The sequence below is a fragment of the Monocercomonoides exilis genome (genome assembly GCF_001643675.1).
Source record: "Monocercomonoides exilis strain PA203 chromosome Unknown scaffold12-1864167, whole genome shotgun sequence".
Lineage (NCBI taxonomy): Eukaryota > Preaxostyla > Oxymonadida > Polymastigidae > Monocercomonoides > Monocercomonoides exilis.
Genome location: NW_027150557.1, coordinates 1,530,148 through 1,551,471, shown reverse-complemented (window position 1 = coordinate 1,551,471; position 21,324 = coordinate 1,530,148). Strand labels below are relative to the sequence as shown.

The window sequence follows — 21,324 nt, the reverse complement described above, 5'->3', positions numbered from 1 at the left end:
AGATATTTTTTGTTAGAAAAATATAAGACGTTTATGGAAACATATCGCTTGCATTTGATAATGCAATATAACTCTTGTTAAGTAAAAAGCAATCCATCATTCGCTTTCAGCGTTTTTAATTATGGCGATGAAAAGATAATTTACAAATCCAACAAAAGGCAAGAATTAAACAGAACATTTAAAAATGTTAAAAAAGGCATGAAACATCGAAGCAAAGACGACAGCAAGAAAACTCATCTTACAATTACAACAACAAGAACCAGATTTTCATCACAAATATGGAAGTACATCTGCTCAAAAAGCTGTATAAAACAATGTGTGTGTATGAATGAAACACACACATACAAAAATAAAGAATGGAATGTTCTTTCAAAAGACATCGAAATAAGACAAATTTTTTGTGTAAGTGTGAATGTGAGTGAGCATGTGCATGTAAGCAAATATTCTTCTCTCCATAAAACATTGAAAAATTTCATTTTTAAAATAAAGAATAAAAAAAGATAAAAAATGAATATGTGAAACTCGTTTTCTAAAGAAATACAGAAATTCTTAAAGAAAAAAAGACAAAAAGACAAAAAGACAAAAAGACAAAAAATTCAAACAATTCATAACACATTCTTCTTTTCAAAATCATTTCAAATAAAAACTTCAACTTAACAACATCATTAACACTCTCCATTCTCATTTGCGGTCAATCAAATCCTGCAGTCTCTTCACCTTCAACACAAATGTGATGTCGCCATGATGCAACAGAGCAGTCAAGTCGTCATAACACCCCATCTCTTCAAACTGAGCCAGGAAATGGAAATACGCATCTTCTGCATTCTTCTCCCTCTGCCTCGTCGACTTCCCTGTGTTTTCAATGGTAATTCCTCTGCTGTTCAAACTTGAACTAACACTTGAACTAACACTTGCACTAGCACTAGCACTAGCACTTGCACTTGCACTTGTTCTTCCCTTCCTCTGCCTCCCCTTCCCAAACAGATACCCAAATCTCAGCTTCTTCAGCAGAAACTCAGCGTGTGTGAGCGAGTTCAGCTGGAGCTCCTCGTCTTCCTCAAAGCCGACCCACATCCCGCTCAGCAGCGCCTGCCAGACAGGCAATTTTGGAGAAGCCAGCCGCATCGACTGCTCTCTGCTGCCTAATCGAAGCATCCACATCAGCAGCTCCTGGGACCAGCTGCGCACCATGATGGAGGAGAGGACGCGGGTAGAGGATGTGGCTGGGAGAGAGAGGGAGAGGGAGGGGGGTAGATGGGAGAGAAGGGGGAAGAGAGAGGAAGAGGAAGAGGAAGAGGAAGAGGAAGAGGAAGAGGAAGAGGAAGAGGAAGAAGAAGAAGAAGATGATGATGATGATGAACAAAAAGGAGAAGGAGAAGACACAGATTGAACAGGATCTGCGGGAGAAGAAGACAAAAGAGGTGTGTTTGAGCAAAGAAAAGAAGAAGATGAAGGAGCAGGAGTTGTGATGGTGGTGGTGAGGTTGTGAAATGAGGGTGTTAAGTATTGATTGCGTTGAAGAGAGTTGAAATATGACACAAATGGATTGGATGCTGGATTGAGGGTGGAGGGTGGAAGAGGAGTCCATGTGGAATCGATTGGCTGTGGGGCAGAAGAAGAAGATGAGGAAGAGGATGATGATGAGGAAGAAGATGAAGAAGATTGCATAGGCATAGCCACAGAAGAAGAGCAAGACGATCTCCTTTTTCTGTGTTCCTTTTGCTTTCTTTCTTTCTCTTTGAACATTTCATCCATTTCTTTCTCTTCTTTCTCTGCTTCTTTTCCGAAAGTTGCTGTGTGGAAGACATGATTAGGAGAACAAGGCAGTAGAGGAATCTCCTTTGGCACAGACGCTGATCTCTTTTCAGCTGCATTCTGTTTATCCTTCTTCTTTTTGTCTTTCTTCTTCTTCTTTTTCTTCTTTTCATCATCGCTATTATTATCAATATCTTCCTCTTCCTCTTCCTCTTCTTCCAATTCTTCTTCACTGCTGCTGTCTTCATCATCACATATCCCCTTCTTCTTCTTCTTTCCGCCTTCTCCATCATCATCTTCCATTGCATGCCCATTCTCAATAGAAACATTTTCTGTCGCAACAGATGTTTGTATGCTGTCTCTGTAGAAGTCTTCGTCATCATCTTCAGCTTTTCCCTTCCTCTGCTCCCTCATCATCTTCTGCAGCAATAGTTCTTTCTTCCTCTTCCTCTCTTGTCTCCTCAAAAGTGCTTCTTCTTCAGCCTCTTCTCTTTTTCTTCGCTCTCTCTCCTCCCTCTCTCTTTCCCTCCGCTTCTCATACAGCTCAGCAAGCGACGATTTGTGTGTTTTCCCTTTTTTTTCATTGTCATTTGCGTCTTCTCCCCATTTCTCTTCTTCCAACACACTCATCCCAATCTCTTCATCGTCTCTATGCCATGTCAAACTTCTCTCTTTCTCTTCTCTTTCTCTCTTCTCTTCCTCGTCTTCCTCTTCCTCCTCCCACTCTCCAGCCTCCCCTTCATTTCCTTCCCCTCTGTGCTCCATCCTTCTCCTCTCCTTCTCCTTCTTCTCCTCTTCTCTCTGTCTCTTCTCAATCATCCTCCTCTCCCTCTCTCTCCTTCCCTTCTGGCACGTGCACCCACACGGCGAGTGCCCATCACAGGGACATCCAACAGGACAATTGCATGGCGGAACAACAGCTGACAGACTCAGCGGGCGACTCAAAAAAGACGATGCTGAATGCACAGAAGAGTCTGATTGTAGCGAAAATGTGTTCGGCCGAAAGGGAAGGGCAGCACATTGCTCAGAGGAAGAGCGGAAGTTGTGTGAATGGTGCGATGTTCGGGAGCGTGCACGTGTTCCAACAGAGTTGTGTGAGTGGAAGAAGGGAGGTGAGGGAGATGGAGAAGACGCAGCACATTCTGCTCCATCAAGGCCGAATTTGTGCTTCTTTCTTTCTCTCTCTCCGCTCGCCCTTCTCCTCTTCTCTCTTCTTCTCTCTTCTCTTCTCTCTCTTCTTGCCCGGATTCTGTTCATCACTCGCTGCTCATCTATCCTTCTGTGTGTCACCCCTGCCAGCCCCATCTGCCTCTGTCTCCTTTGAACTCTTTCCTTCTCATTCTGCTTCTTCAGCAGAGAGGGAGGAACAAGATAAGGAAGGGGAACACGAGGCAGTGAGCGGTATGGATACAAAGAAGAGGAGGGATCAGTGAAAGAGGAAACGAGAGAAGCACCAAATGGATTGAGAGGAGAAGGGAGAAGAATGGTGAAAGGGAAGAGATGGTCAAAGAGAGGAAGAGAGGAAGAAGCAGACGATGAACGTTTGATTGGCGGTGGGTTATTATTTCTGGTATTTTCTATTCTGTTCAATGACAATATGTTGCTTTGGCTTTGCATTGAAGAAGAAGAAGAAGAAGAAGAAGAAGAAGAAGATGATGATGATGACAACGCCAAAGCTGACTCATCAATCATTTCTTCTTCTTCATTTGTTACAAAAGCACATTCAGAAAGCACTTCCACTTGTTCTCTTCTTTCGTTTTCCATTCTCTCCCTCGCTTCTGCCACCATCTCCATCCTCTTCTGGCTCCTCTTCCTCCTCTTCTCGTTCCACCCAGTTGCCAACGTGACGATTCTATCGACCAAAAGCGGGTTGTTGATGAAGATCTGCACAGCAGAAGGGAGGATGACGATCATAATCTTCAGCAGATACAACACATTCTCCACCACCGCCACACTCGGATGATACACTCGCCCTTGTTTGGAGAGGGTATTCGACGCCTGTTTGAGCACTTGCAGTTTTGAGGAGACAGAATTCTGTGCTTTGGAAGTTGTTTGTTTGACTGGGGATTCTGAGTCTGATGGGGAAGAGGGAAGAGAAGATGATGGCTTGTCGATATTGTTTGGAGAGAGTAAAGGAGGAGGAGAAGAAGAAGAAGAAGATGATGATGATGATGGTGAAGCAGAAAGTGAATGAGAATGCAAGATTTGTTTTTGCGTTGAGATTGGAGAATTTGTGGCTTGGACAAAAGAAACTGTGGTTGAAGAAGTTGAAGAAGAAGATGATGATGAAGTAATAATAGGACTGTTCAAAGGAGCAGGCTGTTGAGAAAGTGGATGTTGTGTTTCAATCAAAGGAGATGAACATAAAGATGATGATGATGATGTTTTTGAAGAAGAGGAGGAGGAAGAAAGGCTTGGTAGAAAGGGTAGCGAAGGTTGTGAAGAGAGAAGAGGAGGTGGTGAAGAGGCAGGTGTTGATGGAGCAGACAGAGAAAGAGGTACACGCAAATGAGAAGATAAAGGAGAAGGAGAAGGGGAGAGGGAGGGAGAAGGAGAAGGTGAAGGAGAAGGAGATGACGTGGATGAGGATGAGGTGGAATAAAGAAGAGGATTAGAAGAAGACAATGTTGTGGAAAGAAAAGGCGAAAGAGAAAGGTTTTTGAATGGAACAGAAGAAGAGTTTGGGGAAGAAGGTGCAGTGGCTGTGGCAACTGTGGATGTGGGCGATGAAATGGGTGAACTGACTGGAGAAAAGAAAGAGGAGGAGGAGGAGGAAGATGAAGATGAAGATGAAGATGAAGAAGAAGAAGAAGAAGAAGAAGCAAAAGTGTTTATATTATTAGGAGAAGATGAGTGAGTGTTAATTTGAGTGTTTTGTGTGTTTGTTTGTGGCTGAGGTGAGTCAAAGAAAGAAGTGGAAAGATTTGGTGTTTGCATCTCCTGTTTGATAGGAACAGAAAGAGGAGGAAAAGAGAAAGAAGTGAATTGATTGACTGAAGAAGAAGGAAAAGAAGAAGAGGAAAAGGAAGAAGAGGAAGAGGAAGAGGAAGAAGAGGAATAAGCAAATGAGATGTTTTCTTTGTTTGTGAAGAATGAAGTCGAAGGAAGAGGATGAGGAAGAAGTGAGGGAGGGATAGAGACAGACTGAGAGGAAGAAGGAGAAAGAGGCAAAGGAGGAGAAGGGGGAGAAGAATCAAAAGAAGAAGAAGAAGAAGAAGATGATGATGATGATGATGAAGGAGTTGAAATGGAAATTGGATTATTTATTGGAAAAAAGGAAACATTTGAGGAATAAGAATCAGATGAAGAGGAAGTAGAAGAAGATGACGATGATGTAAATGACTGATAGGTTGAAGTGTGCTGAAATGTTGGTGAAATGAACGAAGGTGCAGTTTCTGTTGTGGTGTCTTTCTTTTCATTTTGGACTGTTTTTGAATATTTTTTCTCTTCTGTTTCATCTTCAATTGTCTTTTCATTTGTATTATTGATCACTTTCAGTTCATTCTCGGCATATATTTCTCTTTTCTCTTCCTCAACCTTTCCTTTCTTGTTTGTCTCCCCTTCCTCTTTCATCTTCTCTCCATCATCTTTTCCTTTCTCTTTATCCTTTTCTTCTTTTTCTTTCTTTTCTTCTTCATCTTCATCCTCATCCTCATCTTCAACTCCTCTGATCTTTTCTGGATCCAGCTGATTGACAGGCTCTGTGTGTATCATCTTCACCACATTCTTCTTTCGAAAGTCAGCTGACGTCACAAAAGACACTTCGTGTGGACGAATTTTGAGGAATCGGACGCCTTTTGGATGGGAAGAAGGGAAAGAAGGATGAGAAGAAGAGAAGGGTGGTGATTGAGAAGAGGAAGAAGAGGAAGAAGAGGAAGAAGCAGAAGCAGAAGCAGACAGAGGAGGGGTTGTTGGAGCAAGTGACTTGCCGAACAGAGAAGAAGGGTCTGTGGTGAAGATGACTTTTGTGTTTGAAGTGTTGTTTCTGCTGGCTGTGACAATCGGCTGCTTCAGAAAGTTGGAAAAACGATGCTGTGCATTGAAATCAACAGACTTCGAAATCGAAGAAGAAACAAGATCGAACAGCGACTTGTCTGATGTCATTTGTGGATTCTGTGTTGAATTGGTTACATTATCTTCATCTCCTTCTTTGTTTGCTTCTTTATGACTATTAATTTCATCATCATCACAATTGCTGTTATTCGTGTTATTTTTCAGCTGGCTTTCCATTTCGCTCATTCTGTTCAGTGTGTGTTCCACCCTGTCATCGCCTAGCGAATATATCACAGTCACTTTTTCGTCGTCCTCTTTGTTCAGCGCCTTTTTCAGGACAGGTCTCCGCTGGTATGTCTGAATGGTGTCAAACAGCTGCTTCCGCACCTGCCGGAACATGCTCTTCGCAAACTTGTGTTCTCCTTTCTTTTTCTTTATTCTTTCTCCCTTGTTATCATCTGCATTCATCCTCTTCGCACTCTCCAGGATCTCCTTCTCTCTGTTCCTCTTCCTCTTCCCTTTCTTCTCCTCTGAATATCTCGCTGCACTCGAACATCGTGGCTGTGGTGACTCGCTCATATTGCGAGTGTGCATTCGGCCAGGTGACAGAGACGCATGCAGAGTGTGCTGCCGCTTCTGGTTGCTGTTTCTGTCTCTTTCATCTCTTTCACTTCTTTCGCCGCTTTCACCTCTTTCTGCTTTGGTTGCTGGTTCGATTGTTGAAATGATGTTTTGTCCAGTTGTGTTAGCCTGTTCTATTTGATCGACGGCTTCTTTTTCATTTTCTTTATCTTTTTCTTTCAAACACCCAAGATTCTCTTCGTCTGGCTTCATAACAGTTGGAACAGCTTCAATTGAATTTGCTTGATCGAATCTCTCATCTCCTTTTGATGACTGGTTGAATGTTTTGCTTTCGTTTCCAACAATTCCTATTTTCTTTTCATCAACCTTTCCTTCAGCATTGGAACTAATTATTGTCTCAACTATATCGCTCTTAACTTTATCAGCCATTTTTCCTTCTCTTTCTTCTTCTTCCTCTTCTTCTTCTCCCTCTTTCACTTCCATTAACCTGCTTTCCTTATCCTTTCTCTTCACCTGCTCACCTCTCCCTCTGCTTCTACTTCTACTTCTGCAGGATATCCCCTTCTGCTCCTTCTTCGCATCCACCGTCTCCAGCAGCGCATCTGCATCGACCTCTCCGTTGTACCACCACCCCTTCCGCCCTGTCTTCACCCGCAGTCTTCTGTCCCCCTCTTTCTCCACCTTCACAGCACCCAGCAGCCGCATGAGGTACTGGAACACGTTGGTGGAGAGGAACAGGTACGACGACGCCGACTGGTCAGAAAACGCCATCCACGAGAAAGCTCTTAGACATTCGACCGTAACTTGCTCTTCGCCAACAGAGAGGGGAACAAGGCGGACAAAAGGGACGAGGATGTAGTGCACTGTGAAGGAGTGCAGGACATGCAGGTTTCCTGAAAGAAAATGATGGGGAAAATAAATGAAATGTGTGATTGTGAATTGTTTGTGAGTTTGATGCGATTAATGAGGGAAATGTTGGAAAATGATTGATTATTGTTTTGATTGAAATTAGAAATTATTAAAATTTCAGAAAAAGTTATAATGATCATAACAAATTCACAACAAAAAGACAAAGTTGAATCAAACTCATTCTAGTGGCTATACAAGCGACGGCGTATATTGACTTTGCTATTTCCCCCATTGCATCATCCCCGTCAGTCTGCGGATGTAAGAGAGCGTCAGTAACGCCACTGGCAACCACCCTCATCAATCCTAAAGTGGGCACTTCACCTTTTGTCATCAGTGCCAGCATCACTGCCAAGCGTTGCCGAATCACTCGTGTACAAAAGCATTTTTTCATTGGAAGTCCGTAATATGGAGTTGAAGGAATAGACGTGTCGTAGGGTTTAATGATCATTTCTGCTCCATCATCAACATATTTGCCATCAACACCATATCGTTCGCTAAGAGTCATTAAATGAGCTTGCATCGATGCTCTCACGAATGACAGTTCGAAAGCTTCATTCAGATAATTGTATCCCCAATGGCTTGCTTTTGTCGAAGCAATAAAAACAAGATCACTAAGAATTGCCAAAACATGAGCAACTATATCTGGTTTTGCACAGGCTCCAATGAGGTACAATTTCCGAACCATTGGTGCTCGAAATGTTTGAGAAAGTTCCTTTTCATTTAAACTCTTTAAAATTGCATGAGCAGCGTTCAAAATACCGTGTTGCGTTTCAGAATCTTCTCCTCGTGCTTGATTGAGTAATTCTAAAATATAAAAATTATTATAGTTTTGGAATAAGACAAAAAGTTTCAACAAAGAAAAGAAAATATGTTTTTACCATTAAGTTGCCAAGTATACGCAGTCGCCTTATAAACAGGAATCTGAGTTTCAAAAGATGTAAACAATGGTGGGTAATGTGGAAAGCTTTTGATGCGTGTATCTGGAATTTGGATTGTGATATTGGAACCCTTTTTAATAATATTCCTTCAAAAACAGCAAAGCAGAATGATTTCAAGCAAAAAAATAATATGAAGCAAAATTTTGTTGAAAGTTGCACACATTACTCCGTAAAATTATCTTGAGCTTCAAAATACTTAATTTTTTGTTTGCAATTACGGATTAATCTACATTTGATCTTCTATTTTCTTTAAAAAATATTATCAGTTACATTTCATTGTTTTTATTGAATAAACGATTTTATAAAAGAAAATCTAAAATGTTAAATAAAAATATTTATCATCAATTGCAGTATTTCCCCTATCATCCATTGATGATTCAGTCTTGTTTGCATGGAGTGATGGAGAGCCATCCAGCACAGCAAAACGGCTCCCAGAGATAAGTAAGCCCGAGCAGACCTGAGTGGATGCGCGCACTTTGCTTTTCGGGAGAGGTCTCATTCAACATCATTTGCTGATGATTTTGTCTGTTCGTTTGTCCTCTCTATCTTCTGAACTCTGACTGTCAATCAATCAATCAATCAATCTTTCTTTCTATCTATCTATCTATCTTTCTTTCTCAGATGTTGTGCAGCGGGCTGAAGCATTGCGGGCTTGCAGTCCTTCGAGCAGCGTGAATGCATCCAGGGGGGAAAAAGGGAAGGAGGAAGCGCAACAGCTGCAGAGGCAGATATATTCTGCTTCCCGGGAAGGCTCCAATCGCTGCCTCGAGAGCAGCCACTCTCCCCAAACCCCTTTCCTGCTGCCCAGCAAACACTCCCTCCGCCCCTGCGCCTCTGCCCCACCTACTCTGCCTTGAACTTCCACCCGCTCTGCATCCGCTTCTTCAGATACGCCGGCAGCTCATAAGGCGTTGGCGCATATCGCCTGGCCCATTCCGTTCCACACATTCCACACCCCACAAAGCCCGCATCCACACAAGTCCAGCACACCCCACATCAGCCCCACCACACATTCCACACCCCCAAAAGCCCACATCCACAGAACACAATGCGAAAGCCACCCCATCACCGCGTAACCAAAGCAATCAGTTCCCAAAAAAACAAGGCCAGCCCCAGCAAAGAAACAGAACATGAAACAAACCAAAAAAAGAAAAGAAAAAAGAAAAGAAAAAAATTGATGTGAACACATGAAAGGAATTATCAAACAAATTGAAAAATTAAAATAAAAATAAAAATAAAAAATTGAAACAAAATAAACCAGCCATCCGTTTTGCGTTGCCTTTTCGAAAATAAAAGCGAGAGACGCAAAAAGAAGAAGAAAAAAAGAAAAAAAGAAACACCAAATCCCGCTCCCCCGAGACACACCACACAACCCCGCACATCCCCGCCATGATCAAGAACGACACCGCCACAAACGAGAACGCATTCATCCCGGCCAGCTCCGCCACCGCCCCGGCGCTTTTCCGCCCGCTAATCTTCGCCTCCTCCCACGTCTGCAGCCCTGCCGTCGCTCCGCAGTACACAAACCCCACAAAAAACGCAATCCCCGCCCACTTCATAAACCGCTTCAGACTCAGCATCCTGCTTTTGCTTCCTCAAGAAAATTCCAAAAAAACAGAAAAATAAATGAGTTTTTTCCTTTCAAAAGTTTTATTACATATGATTGATCAGAATAAAAATTTTCTTGGGAAATGATTAGCTGTTTATATAATTATGGCATGTGTTTTTTGTAAACATTATTATGAATTAAATTGTAAAAAGATTCACAAGATCTTTGTTTTGTGATTCAGCAAATTCTTTGTTAATTACTTGTGAAAATGAAATGCATTTTTGTCTCAAGATAATTATTAAAAAATGACAATAATAATAAAAATATGAACCTATAAAAATCAGAACCAATCATTCAAAATATTTGTATATGCTTCAATTCAGATCCTTCACAATTTGTCAACAATATCTTTATGTCTTGAAAATAATGATTCACATAATTATTTTTTTAAATGAATTCACACTGATAAATTCATAGAAAATCATTGATTGCAAAATAAATGAAAAAACTTACAAAAATTATTAAAAATTACAAAGCAGAAAAAACAAAGTTATGATTTTCAACTTTTTGCACTATTCTTATTTCCATATTCTTGAGTCAAAAAAATGAAGATGTTTTTAATTGTTAAGTAAACAATATCAATGATTGCTTTTTGAAAAATTCAGTTGATTAAGGAATCAAAATTTACACCAAAAGTAAAAATTTTCAAATTTTAATTTGATTATTTGGTTTCGATCAATCACATCTTTGTGATGCTCAAAAGCAGGCATTTTTTCTTTTTGTGCTTCTTTGTTCTGCTAACCTTCTTTGCTTGTGTGGATAATACAAATATCATTCCATCATTCACTCAAAGACCAGATTTGTTTCAGTGTCCAGCACAATGCTCAGAAAATAAAAAAAATCCTGGCCTTCACTCGGACTCGGTCAATGGACACAGCAGTCACAACATCTCCACACAACAAGAACAGCACCCGCATCCAATAACAAATGGGCCTGCTGTGTCGTCCACTCTTTTGGTAATCAACTCTTCATTAACTGCTTCATGTCTGGCTTTTCACGCAAATCAACGCATCATCCTGCTGGCAATTTCTGAGAATCCTTTTATTCAAATATTTTCGTGCATAATTACAAATTGGGAGAAAGAGTCAAAGGCTCTGTTCATGTGTTTGTCTGGAGTTTCACGATTTTCGAACATAACTTTTGCTTCTTCAGCTCGCACATCAAGTCCACTACCTCCCTTCTTTGCGTCCCCTATGCATCCACAAGGCGATGGAATAGCGGAGGTTGCATGTTCGTCTTTTTCATCGTTTGTACTATCTTTCATTCCGTTTTTCCCTCAAACAACTGTGAGCAGCCTTCAGCTCACAAGCGTAGAGTTCATGAATATTTCATGGGGCCAGTTTCTTAAAAGCAGTACAACTGGAACTCTATACAAATGCTCCACCAGGATTTCGAGCTGCCTCTTCGATATGGTTGACAATGCATTTTACGGTTGGATTGTCGAATCCATCAACGATCCACCTTCGCTTCACCATTCCTTCAACACTTCATTCAGCCGATCCGCACATTTTACGTGCAATAATCAAGAATACGCAAACAATACGACGATGAAGCATTTTGACAACAACGAGACATTGGGATCTGTTTCTTTTGTAAGTTGCGAATGGCATTCAACAACAGGATCTGTAGGTGGCGCAATCAGATGCGTCAACCAAAGTTCAGACATCAATATTGAATCATGTTTTTTTGATAACTGCGTATCCGAAAGTTCTGGTGGGGCTTTATACATCGTCATGATTAATTCTGTTTCAATTTGTAACAGCAGTTTTATGAAATGTTCATCTGGCAATTATGGCGGGGCCATTCAAACATATATTCATTTAATAAGCAGAGTTGTTTCGTCCAATTTCATTCATGACTGCGAAACAAAATATGGCGGTGGACTTTCATATGATAATTATGAAGTTACTAATTCTGATCAATGTTTCTTTGATCAAAGCAAAGCATGCACATGGAATCTATCCATTTCATCTTGCAGATCAGATGCATCGCCAAGTGGAGGTGGCCTTTTTATTGGATATATGAATAATAACACAATGAAATTTAGCGAAATTATGATACGAAACTGTTTTACGAATGCGAAAGGAGGAGGACTTTTGCTTCAAGTCAGTTCTATCGCACCGGACCGGTTCTTATATTTCTTCTTCTTTTCTGGGAACGCTGCATCAGAATTCGGAATGGATGTGTGTATAGAAGATCCGAACAATAGAATCAATTCTTCTCCATTTGTCAGTTCGTTTTCACTCACATCGGAATCCAGAAGAGTGTATCACCTTGTTGATGAATCCACAAGCGACTTTGTTGATGAGTGGTTGCCACATGGTTGCATTACACGGATAGTGGTGGGGAATACAGGAACTGATGATTTGTGGTGTGGAAGAAGCGAGGCATCTGGATGCAGGTCTATCAAGTTTGCAATCACGCACGAAACAACGAACAGCAACTGCACCCTCATGCTTGCAGGTGGGGTGCACACAGAATTCGATTCAGAAGGTGTGAACATAGGTTCAAAGTTAGTTGCAATAGTTGGAAGCACACAGCCTGGCTGTGCGTGTGTGATGAGTCCAACACAAATTGGAAACTCGTGCTGGCTTTTTTCTGTTTCTAGTGGATCTCTAAGTGTTTCATCAGTAAATGTGGTTCATGGTTCAAACTCTGGATCTGGATTGTTTCGTGTGAGTGGGGATACGGGAGTGATATCGCTGTATCAGATGACAATCAGTTCTGATGGATCACAAATATTTGGATGCTCGATGCTTCATGCCAGCAGTGGAATGATGAAACTGAAGCACTGTATAGTGGAATCCATCAGATTGAATAATAAGCCACTTTTCACTCTCAATTCCCCTCATGCACTGGCTGCTGAAGACGTAAGATTCGGAGGAATTTCACGGCAGAAGGGAGATGGAACAGTGATCGAGCTGAGTGTGGAGGAAGATGACGCACTGATTCTGAACAACATTTCGTTTTCACAATGTTGCTGTGAAGAAGGAAGCGGAGGATGCCTGTCTGTGCGTGTAAAACATAAAGGAACTCTGAAGATAGGGAATTTTAGTGTTGTGGAGTTTGCCTTGTGCTGTGCTCAGCGAGGAGCAAGTGGAATGGAAGGAAGAGGTGGATGCGCCTATGTGAATCTGGAGAGTAAAGATGTGCACTTCGAACTGCTACTGGTACAATTCAGCGGAAACAATGCTGTCGAGGGGAGAGATGTGTTCGTCAAATGCATTCAGCTAAACAGCACTATCACACCCACAAGCATTTCTGCTTCGCTATTTGAGGAGAATGAGATCCAGCTGGGTGATATGATGGGAACAGACATCGATTCATTTTCCACACCAGTGGATCTGCATCTGTTTGTTGTGCATACGAAGCGGAGGAGAGTGTGCGTGTCGAACACGGGGTATGATGTTATTGGGTGCGGTGCTGCAGAGTATCCATGTAGCTCGTTTTGGCGAGGATTCAGAAACACAGTTGAGCAGAGTGCAGATACAGAACTAATCGAGCTATCAATTCTCAACTCAGCAACAGTCGAAGATCATTACGACGCTACAGCGCTGTCTGTGGATTCTTCTGATTCAGACACACAAATTACACTTTCAATCTCCCCATATCTGCACTCAGTGATACCAGGTGCTGGATCAAACCCTGTGCCTGAGTCTGATGTGGAGCATGTGATGAGAAATGTTGGAAAGTTTGTGCTAAAGAATGTGGAAATGCTGCTTCCGGAGGAATTGAAGAGCAATGTGAGGTGGATCCTGCGTTCAGTCACAGGAACACTGGAATGCCATACATGCACTTTCAGCAGTACCAGAAATGTGGAACGGTCATTCAAGCTAATCTTCGCCAGCGGGGGAACCGTCAAGCTGATAAAGTGTATTGTTGCTGGGATGGAATTCGGGAGCGAACCGCTGGTGCTGCAATGCAGCTGCAGTATAGTCAACTGCACATTCCAAAGCATTGATACGGGAATCGTAGCTGATGGAGGTGCATGCAACGCACGGCTCACTGGGACAGAGTTGATAGAAATAAGAAATGCCACATCCAGAAGGTGCAAGTGCAGTGCTAGAAACGGGAAAGGAGGGTTTTTGCGACTGGAATGCAACGAGTCAGAAGTGTCACTTCCATTTCATTTTGAGAGCATAACGTTTGATGAAAATAATGCGTCTGTGGGGATGAACATCTATTTGTGCGCACAGAATCTGAACAGTTCGGTTACCGATGAAACATTCAGTTTCGATTATGCTCAGTTTAGCAACAATCCAAACATGTTTGTGGGAGAAGACTCGGATTTTAAAGGAATCGATCTGCTGCTGTTTCTGGTGAAGCATGTGAGCGGAGATGTGCATGTCTCGAAGGAGGGTGCAGACCTGAAGAGGTGCGGAAGTTTAGAATGGCCATGCAAAACGTTATGGGAAGGTTTACGCCACTTAGATCGCAACGAGATCGCACTTAACCTACTTGTGGAAAGCGATGAAGAAATCAAATGCACACTGGATGTGTCTGGAGTGAGCATAATCGGGAGTAATGGAAGATCATCAACGACAGCAGAAGAAGAGGAAGAAGAAGATGAGAATATCACATCGTCAATCATGTTCTTAAGTCCATCCATGGACGAAGACAATACATTGCTCTGGAACAAGGATAAGATGGAGATGAGAAGAATAAACGTGCTGGTGGCATGCAATTTTGAGAATAGAGAGAAGGCAGCTGTAGTGAACGAGGGAGATTGTTTGAGGATTGAAAAATGTTCTTTTGGAGCAGTGGGAAATAGCACAGAGGCTGTTGAGTGCATGTTCCTTTCGATGAAGAAAGGTAGTGCAGATATTTTATCCTTTCGAGTTTGGCCGCTGCATCTTGGCAGAGGATTGTTAGAGATCCAGAGAGGCTCTAAGTGTTGTGTATCAGGTTTTGAACTGTCGTCAGTTATTGTTGTCTCAGGGAGTATTTTTCAGATGTTGTTGGAGAATGGAGGAGGTAGGAATGAAAATGAGGATGGAGATATCAGTGTGCTTTCAATAGTGAACTCGACAATTGAATCTCTGACAAGTTTGGATGAGAAGGCTGGCTTTGTATGGTGCGAGGAAGGCGGCTCAGGAACAGCTGTGGATGTGAACGAGACGAAGATGACGGAATGCAAAACTAGAGGGAGTGACAGAGGAGGTTCTGTCATGATAGATATGGGGAAAGGCGGATTTATTAGTGTGAACAGATCGGAAGTTGGTAATTGTGAATGCAGCGGTGAAAGCGGAATGGGAGGCGGAGTATACGTGCGGAGCGTGGAAGAGGGCGAGTTGAAGTGCGTGTTTGAGAAGTGCACATTCAGTGGGAATAAAGCACTGGTGGGCCGTGATATATTTGTGGAGTGCTTTGATATTGATGAGCAGATCAACGAGAGTCAGTTCAGGCTCGACTTCCGCGACTCAGAATATTACTTAGTTAATGCGATTTTCGGGATGGATAGCAAACATCACAAAACACCTATCGACCTGATTGAACTGATTATAGTGTACCAGAACGATGTGATCCTGGTGAGCGCTGCAGAAGGAAAGGGTGGGAAGGACGAAAGGCAGTGTGGGAGGCAGAAGACTCCTTGCCTGACAGTGAACTACGGAGTGACGCACCTAACAAACGATGTGGTTAGTCAGCTGGTTGTGGATAAGGAATCGCTTGTGGCAAGGGTACTGAAACTGGAGGACATAATGATTGTATCTCGGTCAGCTGAACAGTGCAAGGTGGCAATAGACGTTGGAGGTATAGATGCAGGAGAATCGTGCATCACTCACAAGAATTATGTGTCGTATGTTCGTGTTGATTTCGTAATCAAGTGTGGGTTCTCTGAGAGTTTCGTGTGTATTTTCAAGGTGGAAAAAGGAGAAACTATGTTTCAGGACTGTCTGTTCGAGGAAGAGGCACAACGCTCGTTGATCGGTCTGGAATGTCCGCTGATAGACATTTATGGAGGCAGTCTGGTGATCGATCAGAGCGAGGTTGTTGGGCTGTGCACGCGCTGCTGCCTCTTCCTTATCCACCCCAGCCTCAGCACAAACGTGTCCATCCGTGACTGGAAAATGCACAATGCAACATCGGTTGCTCAACCACTTCTGTTCGTGGAGCATGAGGCACAACTTGCAGGCATAGCAACAGAATTCAGTACTTCCGTGAGACTGGAGCACTGCTCGCTGTCAGCCATGAGGCATAAATCAACAGGATCCAGTTTTGTCTCGTCTAATGATTCCTCAGCCTGCATCCATCTAAGCAACTGCTCGTATTCAGGGATGGTGGTGGAACAGAACGAAGGATGTATGATCAGCGTGGCTGATTGTACAGAGATTGTGCTGGATGCCTGCTTTATCGGAAAATGTGGTGAGGAAAATAAGAAAGAAGGAAAAATAAATACAGAAGAGGAGAATGAGATCTGCCAATGGAAAGGCTCTTTGGTTGCATTAACGAGGTGCCAGGCTGAATTGATAGACACAACAATTACAAACTCTACACAAGGAGCGCTGTCGATATCAGGTGGGAATGTTAACATCACCATGGGGATGTTTGTGAACAACACGCCTTCCCTTCCGCAATATCCATCAGCTCGAAGAAATGTTGTCTGCACAAGCTCTGCTGTGGTGGATGTGGTGAGCCTGAAGGGAGGCGACGGGTTGAAAGACAATTCATCGCTGTGGATTCTGAATGATGGGTGCACTCTGAAGGGTTTGGCCTCAGATCGACCATCTGCTTTGTTTGTCCCTGAGCTGCGCGAGGTGCAGATGGAAGTGGAAGGCACACAGGCCAAGCTCAGGTTTGTGGGTGAGCTCCTGCTCCCCTGCAACCTCTCCTGCCAGCTGGTGCGCTCACTCCGCTCTGAGCAGCACATTGAGAGGCATGAGTTTGGGGAGGATGGGTTTGTGGATGAGCACGAGGCCTGGTGTGCCATTTTTTCCTCAGAAGTTGAGCCAGAGACAGAAGCAGAAGAAGAATCAGAAGAGGTGAGGGTGTGTCTTCTGTTTGGGAATGCCGATTCTCCCTCATCAACCCAGTCATTCATTCTGAAGAATAGAAGTGAAACAAAGGCAAAAGGAGATGAAAGGATTGCGGAAGGTGGAAATGAGAAGAAGTCGTGGTGGATTCTGGTTGTAATTGTTATGGCAATTGTTCTTTTTGTTGTTTTGATGATTGCTGTGATTTCTACTGTTCGTTGGAGAAAGGTGAAGAATGAAGCCGAAGATCTGAGAGAGATTGTGAATGATAATATCAGAAAAGATCCGAAGACATTTGAGATGGTGACGATGGAGATGTCTCCTGAAGATCAGTGGAGGAGAGCAGAAAGGGAGGCAGAGAAGAAGAACGAGGAAAGGATCAAGAAGAGAATATATGATACGAATATGGAACATTCAGAGTCATCAGAGCACCTTCTCTCTGAAAGTGGCTCCACTGAATACATCTTAGGCAGAGATTCAGACAAGATTCCTCAATGGATGCTGGAAAAGGTTGATGAAAAGGAAGATGAGGAAGATAAAAGAAAACGAACTCCATCTCCTTCCATTTCATCCACTTCGACAACAGACACTTCAGACACAGAATCCACCTTTGTTCGATCGGAAAATCTGTGCCCCACCACTTCATCGATGTCGAATCTGGTGGATGCAATGGCTTGCTCCTCGCCACATGAAAAACTGATAGTTGATTTGAGGGATTCTCTGTTCATGCTTTTTCATGGAAGAAACGAGAAGAAAGAGATGGCGATTGGAACGTTGGAAGAGAGGGAGATGACAGCTGCCCAAATCCTGTTTTGGGTGGCTAACCTTGCACTCCACTCCTTTGATGAGATGGAAAATCCTCTTCAGTCACTTGCCAATCTGAGTCCTCACATTGTAATATTCTCAGAACACATGGTCATTTGCATTGTGATGCATTCTGACTTCTCATCTGATGATTCAGATTCATCATCCATCTCTTCATCGACTGTTATTACGTCTGCAAGTGATGATGAAGACTCTCTTCCTTCATCAGCATTTGAGGATGAGGATGACTTCAAAAAAGAGTGTTTGAGGTGGAAGGCGCCAGAGCTGCTGATCAACAAGAAGATGGGAGCAACAAAGGAGTCAGCTTCATTCTCGATCGGGATGATGCTGTGGGAGTGTCTGACGCTCCAGATTCCGTTTGGAGATTATGAGACCGATGTGGCAGGCCAGAAGATTGTGAATGGAGAAAGACCGAATTTTGAAAAAATAAGCACTTCCTCAATGGAGAATGTTGCCAAGTGCTGCTTGTCTGGATATGCCCCACAAAGGCCCACATTGACTTTGCTGAAGCGCGAGTTCATCCAGCGCTTCCCACCAGGTGCTGCTGTACTGACAATGACAGATGCTGTCGAGTGCAACAGCGGTTGTTACAGAGAAAGTGAACGCACTGAAGATTTAGAAAGCAGAAGTGTGCTGGAAAATAGAGTTAATAGTGAAAATTAGGTAATAATCGTTAAGTTTTTTCGATCTCCCATTTCCCTTTACATTTGAGAAGAATGATTGCGATTCCAATATTTCAATCTGAAATCTTTCTATCTGTTCGTTTGGATTCTTCAAACTGATGTTCTGCTGTACAGATATTGAAGTAATTGCCTCTTTGAAGTAGTACACAATCGTCAACACTTGATTATGAAGGAAAATTTTAATGTTCTTTGATTTTGCAAACAAACAGTGGTTTTCTTTGTAATTGTAAAATCATTTGCTCCTTTTAGAGATGCGTTCAATGAATCAAGTTCAACAGGTATTTCGAACGCTTTGAATATGGATTGAAAACCGTTTTCTTTATTTAATTATTCTTTTCGTGTGATAGTTAATGGAATGTTTGAGTTGTCAGTATGCTCCATCATTTTCATATGATTTGTTATGAACGTGATAGTAGCTCTGCTGTTTTATAGAACAATTGCTTGAAAATAAATTCCATCTGAAGATTTTTATAACTTGTTGTTGCATTTTTGTATAACTTTGAAATCCAAGAAATTTGTCGGTAAAAAGTTATATAGAATTATTTGTAAGAAGTTTATTCCGCCAATAACATTGACTCCTTTTATTTCCACCAAAATCTTCATTGGAATGCAAATGATGCGAACTCACTTATGAACAATTAAATCTCTTTTATGAGGATCCAAATCGTAAGCATGTTAAAAGGTTAACTTGTATGATTGTTTTCATATCGTAAATTACGCTGCAAGCCAATTTATGGTGAATTTTATCAGAAAATATTGATCAAATGAAAACGAATTTATGATGGGAGAGATTTCATTTTTTTCAAAATTCATCTTCATTCCAAATTGTCATATTAATATAAGCAAATCACTCAAAAATAAAAAAAAAAATTTTTTTTGGCATATAAGAAATGCATATATTTATAGTTATTCACAAAGCACTAAGAATTATTTATTTCTTAAATATTCTTGTGTGCTTAAAGCTACAAGAACCTAAAAATCTCAAGAGGAAATGTGAGTGAAAAAAGATTGAATAAAACAAAAATGAAAAGAAAAAGAAAACATATATTTCTAAGTTTCATTCTATGAAGTCGCAAATGGTAAAAAAGCTGTGTAAGAGGGAGCAGAAGGTTGTGATCTTATTTGACGAACTGCTTCGTTAATGAGCTGTGTTGTTGAATGAACAGAAGGAAATTCAGATGAAGTCGATGGCTGAGATGATGCCAGCTGCATCTTTGGAGGAGAAGATTGTTGGCTGGATTGTGATAAAGGAGAAACTGCCGGAATGCTAATTGGAGAAGAAGATGAAGCAGATTCAGTTTTTTGTTGATTTCAATCGACAGATGGCTGAGTTAAATCATAAGACTGTGACTGGAATTGAGGCTGAGGCTGAGGCTGAGGCTGAGGCTGACTCGGAGGATTTGCGATGTTATGAGAAAGGAATACATAATTTGGTGTGACTGATAACCGTGCTGGCTGCTTAACAAAAATGAGCGATGTTTTGTTGGCATCTGGAGATGAAACTGATTTTGCCACAACAGATGGCAGAGAAGGGTTGTGGAAGGAGCCGCTGCTTCTTTTGGATCGTGTGGATAAATTGGAATTCTTTGGCATGTCAGGTATGCTGCTCATGTGGTGATATCCAGACTGAGATTGGTATGAAGAGGAAGGCCTGGATATTCGAGGTTGTGTGGCTTGACTGTATGAATTCTTCGATGGAGTTGCTTGTCTGTCATTTTGCTGATCGAAGTGATCACTAAATATTGATTGCAAAGAAATCGGAGAGGGCGATGTCTGCTGATGATATCTGTTGTATTTTTGCTTTCGAAAATTCTTATTTTCGACATAATTTTTGGAATTGGCAACGTAAAAGATTGAGAGGGTGATGCTGTACTTTGTGGTGGGAATCGAGAAGTTCCATGATAAGAAGAAGGAAAAGATGATAATGAAGAAAGTGATGTTGGACTATGAGAAATTTTATTTGATCTGTCACTCATCAAAATATTGCGAGCAGGAGAAATTTGCATTTGAGCATCTGCAGGTCCAGCTGTTTTTTGCATTTCCATTCCCAGTGAATTTGATGAGCTGCTGATGCAGCTTTGGCTCATTGAGGAAGAATTCGTTGAAAATGAATTGAATGGCTGCGTCTGATTCTGTGCGACTTGACTTGGCAGCTGTTGCGATAACAAGGAAGAAGAATTTTGAGTAACGCCATCCTTTCGATGGGTAGATTGCTCTTTGTGAAAATTAGAAAGGAAAGTGAACAGGATCGAATTCGTCTGTTGCATCGTCTGATGAGTTGGAAGAGATGAAGGAGTGTGAATGTCTCAAGAGACAACGAAAGCGAAGGCAAATTTTACTGCTCCTTTTCATTGTCTGCCCCTTCAAAAGTAATCGGTCTTGTACATAGAACAACATCAGTTTGCTCTTTTCCATGTGATTGTCCTTCTCTCTCTTCACAATTATCATTCAGATTTTTCAAAACATTTGCATTCTCCTTTGAAATGTTTGAATCGGTCTTGATTTTTTCTTGATCTTCGACTGAAGAGACTTTTGATGTATTATCATTTACATCGCCATGCTTCAAAGATTTCCTTTCTTTCTCTTTCTATTTCTCTTTCTTCTCATTGTCCTTCTTTCCTTCTTGTCCTTCTCTTTCTCTTTCTCCTTTTCTTTCTCTTCTTCTCTCTCATCTGCATCATAATGAGATATTTTCTCCTTCAAATTCTCTATCATAGTTGAATACATTTGCTCCATTTCTTCAAGTTATCTCGGAATTGGAAGTATTTCTTCTTTTTTCTCGACAATTTCTTTCTGCTTTGAAATAAGCTCATTCAATCGCTTTCTTTCTTTTTCGATTTCAGCTCTTTTTACTTTTTCTTCCTTTTGCTTTTCTTCTTCTTCTGTTTTCCTCATTTCTTCATTTATCATATTTTCTTTATTACTCTTTGCTTCAACATGCAATTGATCCATATGAATGCGTAATTAGTCATTGCTTCTATAACGTTATCCGAAAGTTATATTATTTTGAAACATTTACTGTTTCCTCAATTTTTATCTTCGAATGAAAGTCAGATTTC

General features: G+C 41.7%; 4 protein-coding genes across 4 annotated transcripts; 2 read left to right on the top strand and 2 right to left on the bottom strand.

Annotated features, from left to right (window-relative positions):
* Window positions 1-92: 92 nt before the first annotated feature.
* MONOS_12400 (uncharacterized protein) lies at window positions 93-7,924 on the bottom strand (the record flags this gene model as incomplete). The annotated part of the gene is made up of 2 exons (XM_067865020.1): window positions 93-7,223; window positions 7,417-7,924. 2 exons carry the CDS (start codon window positions 7,922-7,924, stop codon window positions 682-684), a joined length of 7,050 nt encoding a protein of 2,349 aa, XP_067731366.1. The 3' UTR covers window positions 93-681.
* Window positions 7,925-9,020: 1,096 nt separating this feature from the next.
* Window positions 9,021-9,757, bottom strand: MONOS_17324 (uncharacterized protein; the record flags this gene model as incomplete). The annotated part of the gene is made up of 2 exons (XM_067870235.1): window positions 9,021-9,102; window positions 9,543-9,757. The coding sequence occupies 2 exons, from the start codon at window positions 9,755-9,757 to the stop codon at window positions 9,021-9,023; spliced, it is 297 nt and encodes a 98-aa protein (XP_067731365.1).
* A 721-nt stretch (window positions 9,758-10,478) lies between these two features.
* Window positions 10,479-18,245, top strand: MONOS_15362 (uncharacterized protein; the record flags this gene model as incomplete). The annotated part of the gene is made up of 1 exon (XM_067868229.1): window positions 10,479-18,245. The coding sequence occupies one exon, from the start codon at window positions 10,479-10,481 to the stop codon at window positions 18,243-18,245; it is 7,767 nt and encodes a 2,588-aa protein (XP_067731364.1).
* A 1,303-nt stretch (window positions 18,246-19,548) lies between these two features.
* Window positions 19,549-20,004, top strand: MONOS_15363 (uncharacterized protein; the record flags this gene model as incomplete). Its single annotated transcript, XM_067868230.1, has 2 exons — window positions 19,549-19,698; window positions 19,864-20,004. The coding sequence occupies 2 exons, from the start codon at window positions 19,549-19,551 to the stop codon at window positions 20,002-20,004; spliced, it is 291 nt and encodes a 96-aa protein (XP_067731363.1).
* Window positions 20,005-21,324: the final 1,320 nt, after the last annotated feature.